Genomic DNA, 6,050 nt, shown 5'->3' on the forward strand with positions numbered 1-6,050 from the left:
TGGGGCTGAAAGAATTCTTGCCACAGTTGTTGCATACATAGTCTTTTATCTTCCCTTGGGATCCCTTCACCCACTATACCCAGTAAAAAGGCTTCTGGTTTTTTTAACAAAAGGCCATCCTATAATTTTGAACCAGAGCAACTTATCAACCACCTGCAACCTGCACAAGATGCCATGGTACCCACAGAGATGAAGATGCTTGCCTTCACAGTCAGGTGTGAAGGTGGGCACAGAGCAGGGATGGGGAACCTGTGGCCATTCAAGATGATGTTGGACTTCAACTCCCATCAGACCCAGCCAGCCCGGCCAATGGTGAGGGACTTGAAAACACATGTGTGATTTGGGCCTCAGTGCTTGCCTACATTTCTGCTTGTCCCGTGCCTAGAAAGCACAGGTCTGAGCAGCTTTCCATTTGCCCTGCCACATTCCCCAGGAAACACACTTTTTAGTGCATTTTAGCAACTCTTAACAAACAAGAGTGCCCAGAAATCTTTGAGGGAAATAATGTGCTTTAAAGGCACAGCACGCACATATCCTCCTTATGTCCTCAGCTTTTCTCAGCATTTGGCATATGAAACATGCAATGCTTCAAAGGGCTAGAAACCATGAGGACTAGAAACCTACTTTTAAGGAGGAAAAACTTTTTTTAAAAAAAACAACAACAAGCAACCCAGAAGGCCACGAAGCCAAAAGAGTACAACAGCCCTGAAGGCTTCTAGGTGTTCTGTCATTACTGCATTTCCAATGAAGAAAATCATTTTCAAAACAGATGAGAGAGAGAAGGGAAGGGAATGCAGGTCTGCACAACCCGATTTCCGAATTCTTCCTCTTTTTGAATCTCTCTGAGGTTTGAGCCCTCGTGAACTGTTGACTGTTTGAATCACATAATGCAATACCTGTTCCTCTGGCTTAACGTTACAATGCTTCTCACACCGCAGAATTGCTTCACATCACTCTGAGATGCAATGCCATGTTCTCTTCAGCACTGGGTCGTCTTTGCAAAGGACACTCCTACTTTCTTTAATTATATGTTTTGTTTTAAATTGATGTCCTTTATTCTGGGAGTGAGTCACTATCTTGTAAACAGGTAAATGTGGGAGTGAAAGAGGGTGAAATATATGCTTGGCTCCAAAGGTGGGTGTCTTTAATTAAACAGGGTACCCCCCCCCCCAAGCTTGTTGCAGCTCTTCCAGCTCAGTTGTGCTTCCCCAGTCTCGGTAGGAGACTGCAGGAGTCCGTCAGGGCTGTATTTTGCCATATACTGTCACTGCCCTACCAAGCAAGGCTTCTTAAAGTGTGGTACCTGTCACTACCAGGTCAAACGTAGGCCTGCAGCAGTTGCAAAACAAAAGAAGAATCTCATGTTGGAAAGAGGAGCGCTTTCTGCCTGGGCACGTCTGAAGTTGCTAGACCCAAATAGTGACAATTTAGTATCTGGCCCACAGCCTTTGCAAGAAGAAATTGCCCAGCCAGGTTAATCTCAGAATTCTTGTGCAGCTCTCTGGGGCAATTCAAATATTAGAAGTCCATTGTTTTCCAAGGCTTGGAAAGTATTCAGTGCCAAGGCAGAACTCAGGAATGCGTGAAGCAAGGAAGTAGTTCTGATTGCAGGCAGGGTGACTTTCCACCTCCCATCATTCCAGAACCAGATCTAGGATTAAGGAGGTCTACTGGGCAAGTGGTGCGATGCCCAGACATGCTCAAGCCTTAAAGGCTGACAGACACACAATGACCATTTCCAGTCACTTCCAGAGGCCAGTTAAAACCCTCCTTTTAGCCTCCTTTGAATCCAGTCTAGGGCATGGCTTTCTTCCCATTCCTCAAACAGGTGGCCATCTCTGAAGCATATGAAAGAGAATGAGAGAGAGAAAAGGCTCAGGGTTCTAAAATGGAACGTGCAGGATCACACCCCCAAACTTGCGTAAGATCACTTTGCCTCACTGGCCTCAGTTTTGCACTTGTGGACACTTCTTCCTCATTTGCTTCAACGTGAAACACAACTGGCTCTGTTCCTGCGCTCAGAATCCCTGAGGTGCACAAACCAAGGCTCAGGTATTAAAGAAAGAAAAAGACCTGCTGTATTCAGTGGGTCTAGTCCCTAGTCGTGTGTTTAGGATTGCACCCTAAAACAGATTTTAAACCCCCGCTGCACTGAAAGCAAAGACGCTCTATGTTGCCCTCCTCTGATCCTAACCCTTCCTTCCTCAGAAGCTCCACTCTGTTCAGAGGAACTTCCTCCTCACCCTGCTGAGCCCCCAATCCTCAGCACGTTTACTCCAGAGTAAGTAAGCCCAGCTCAGCCCCTACGGACCAGGACGCAAAAGGAAACAATCTTGAGTGTGCATCTTGAACATGAAACACACTGGACAAATGGTTCCTCTTTTTGACTGTGCGTCTCCCAGGAACAGGCTGCAAAAGAGCCGGTGGATTTGGCAGCAAGGTCGCATCGCCTGTTCTTGCCTTGGAAAGATCCAAGCAGCGACGGAAAGACGCACACAGAGAGAGTTAAGACAGATCGATCGACTTGAAATGAAAACTTTGTCCCGGCTGGGGAGAATAACGCCCCTCCCCGGGCCAAACCCAATCCACCCATCCCTCCCCTCCCCTCCTCCCCTCCCCTCGATCCGCGCCTTGTTGTTGTTATTATGAATGGCCCAGGCTCCGGGAGGTCCACACGCACTCGGAGCGCGCTCCTTTGAGGCTGCAGCCAGCGGGCGAGGCGCTTTCGTGCGCTGCGCGAGCTCGTGGCAGCCAGCCAGCTAGGCGTGACGTCCCGTTGCCAAGGGACGCGCCGCCCCTATAAATAACTGCGCGCAAAGGAACTTTCCCAAGTCCGGAGACTTTTAAGCGACGGCGCGGCACCCGGAGCAACCAGATGGTCCGCAGCGAGCTTCACCCGCAGCCACACAGCCCGGCAGCCAGCGGCCGCAGCACCAGCGCCAGCACCGGGGTCCAGGAGAGCCTGGAGCTTCGGGGTCTCTGAAGCATTGCGGGCGCGGACGGTCAGCGGGCGCGCTGGGGAAAGGAGCCCTCTCCAAGGAACGCGAGGGCTTTGCGCGACCGATCGTGCTCGCCGTCTGAAGCCAGCGACTCGACCGCCCCAGCAGCTCCGGGGGGCCGGGACTCCCCCTTTCTCCCTCGCCCCCTTCCCCGTCTGCTCCCCGCCTCTCCTTTTGCTTTCATGCAACGCCTGGTGGCCTGGGACCAGGCATGCCTCCCGCTCCAGCCGCCGGCCTTTAAATCCATGGAAGTGGCTAATTTCTATTACGAGGCGGACTGTCTGGCTGCTCTGAGCAAGCTGCACCCCCGGGCTCCAGGGGGCCGCTCCATGACCGAGCTTACCGTCGGAGACCACGAGAGAGCCATCGACTTCAGCCCTTACCTGGACCCTTTAGCATCGCAGCAGCAGCAGCAGCAACAGGCGCAGCAGCAGCAGCAGCCGCCTCCTTCCGCGGCAGCAGGGGGCAACTTTGAGCCGGTTTGCAGCAGCAGCGGAGGCAGCAGCAGCAGCAGCGGCGGCGGGAACAGCAGCCAAGATTTTCTCTCCGACCTCTTCTCGGAGCAGGACTATAAAGGCGGCGGGAAAAAGCACCCCGATTACGCGTACATCAGCCTAGCCAGGCACGGCCACCACCACCACCCGGGCGTCGGGCAAGCAGGCCACAAGGCCGGCACGCTGCTGGGCTGCTACCCGCCCATGGTGGAAACCAAAGTGGAGCCGGTCTTCGAGCACTTGGACTCTTGCAAAGGGCCCCGCAAGGACGAGGGCGGCGGCGGTGGCGGCGCAGGGCCCGGCCTGGGGGGAATGTCCTCTCCTTACGGCAGCACCGTGCGCTCCTACTTGGGCTACCAGTCGGTGCCGAGCGGCAGCAGCGGCAACCTCTCCACGTCGTCGTCTTCCAGCCCGCCGGGCACCCCGAACCCGTCCGATTCCTCGAAGTCCGCCTCGGCCGGAGGAGGAAGTGGCGGCGGCGGCGGCGGCGGCGTTTACCCGGCAGGCCCCGGTAGTGGCGGCGGCGGAGGTGGCGGCGGCAAGCACAAGTCGAAGAAGTGCGTGGACAAGCACAGCGAGGAGTACAAGCTGCGGCGCGAGAGGAACAACATCGCCGTGCGCAAGAGCCGCGACAAAGCCAAGCTGCGCAACATGGAGACGCAGCACAAAGTCTTGGAACTGACGGCCGAGAACGAGAGGCTGCAAAAGAAAGTGGACCAGCTCTCCCGGGAGCTCAGCACGCTCAGGAACTTGTTCAAACAGCTGCCCGAGCCGCTCTTGGCCACCTCCGGACACTGCTAACCCCCAGCCGACCCCCGACGAGAGCTGAGGGGGGAAGGGGGTTGCGCTGGGGAGTAGGGGGCGCAGGCGGCGCATGGAGTTTGGGGGAAGGATCGGCGAGGTTGGGGGCGGTGGGATCTGGGGTGGGTTTGTACACGCGCGTCTCCCCGCTCCTTACAAGGCGAGGCAGAATCGGGGGGGAGAAGTCGAGGGAGAGAGCGAGCCCAGAGGGTTTACATATATGAATGCGTATCATTTTTATTTTTATTATTTCACCTTTAATTCGCGCGCTCGAGGTGGGAGAAGCCTTCCGCTCTAAGCTACGTGCTGTCCAACTCCTTCGGCTGGCGCGGGGAGTCTCCTGGCGGTTTCCATTTACCTCTGCAAACCTCACGGAGGAATCATGATTTGTTTTTTTTACCCCCTCCAACTTTTCTTGTTACTGGTTTTTTTCTAAGAAAAAAAAAGGTGACGGCAAACCCGACACAAGCCACTTAATTTCCGATCTGATGTCTTTGCAGCGGTTGTCCCCCCCTCCCTTTTTCCCTTTTTTTTCTTTTTGGGTTGAATGCTTGTGTTATTTAAGAAGAGAGAGAGAATAAAGTAGAGAGAAAGAGAGGCCAGAGTGATGCAATCTTTAAAACATGGCTGGAAAAGCTGGCTACACATGATGCAACCTCGTGTAACTGTCAGTCATGGATTGAGTAATCTGTTAAAGATGTTCCTACAGTTGTTTTTTATTATAAAGAATGGTCTATTTCTATAAGGAGAAAAAAAGACATATGTATATTTTGGGATCTATGCATTCTTGCTACACATGAAGCATTAATGAACAATTTTAATAAAACTTTATTGTCAGGACGGAAAATGAGAGCTTTGTTTTCTTCAGGGTGCTAACCCTCCACTATATGGGGGGGGGAGGGGGGCAATCTAGAACCATTAAAATAACTGAGTGGTGTCCCAGCAGCTGAAATAGAATATAGATTTCTTCCAGTTCTTCGTTCAGCAGAAATTCCCAAGAGAACCAGCTTGGAAGCAAAGCAGTCACTTCTTCCAGTTCACTGCCTTGTTGCTGAAACTGTCGATCGGCTTGTGAATTACTACAAATTGGGGAGACCTGGAACTGCAGGTAACGTATAAGGGGATGACAAAAACATAATGGGCCTTGTTTCCTTTATTTCTCAGTTCTTTTATTATCTTGGTGTGATAAACCAATATTTCTAATCTGTTTAAGTAACTGCAGAGGATGGGGGGGGGGATAAGAAAAAGATAGATTTGTGTGTCATAGGGATACATTTGAGCTGGTTATGCTGAGAATACATTCCTCAGGAAAGGTTGGAATAAATTCTTTAGGCATATCTATTTCAAAACTTTTCCAGAATTTCTGAAAGAGTTGCGGGCAGCCTACTTCTCTGCAGTCCGTTTTTGTGAATGCCCAGATTTTAGTTTTAAGGGCGGGGAAAGTTTCTAAGCCTCATGACACAGATTAGTTTGAGAACGAGACAGTGTCAAAACACAGATGCCAAGTAAGGCGTTCAAATTCCTTTTCGGATCTCATTGCTTTTTTTTTTTTTAAAAAAGGATGTCATACTTTTAAATGTCAAACTAACTTGTTTGTGAAAATCTCGAGCAACATTCTCGCATAGGCAATTAACAACAACAGAAAGAAGGGATTGCAGAAGAAGTGAGATCTATGTCCCCCAAGCCTAGCAGCTACCATATTAAAGTGAATTAGATGCAAAGTGTGTTAATTGCAGGTAAAAATAAGGCAATTAAC

The 6,050-nt window shown here is 51.2% G+C and overlaps 1 protein-coding gene across 1 annotated transcript; it reads left to right on the top strand.

Moving 5' to 3' along the window:
• Positions 1–2,733: 2,733 nt before the first annotated feature.
• On the top strand, positions 2,734–5,141 carry CEBPB (CCAAT enhancer binding protein beta). The gene has a single exon (XM_028735191.2). It carries the CDS (start codon positions 3,182–3,184, stop codon positions 4,292–4,294), a length of 1,113 nt encoding a protein of 370 aa, XP_028591024.2. The 5' UTR covers positions 2,734–3,181; the 3' UTR covers positions 4,295–5,141.
• The last annotated feature ends 909 nt before the right edge of the window (positions 5,142–6,050 follow it).

Source organism: Podarcis muralis, chromosome 5 (assembly GCF_964188315.1).
Source record: "Podarcis muralis chromosome 5, rPodMur119.hap1.1, whole genome shotgun sequence".
Lineage (NCBI taxonomy): Eukaryota > Metazoa > Chordata > Lepidosauria > Squamata > Lacertidae > Podarcis > Podarcis muralis.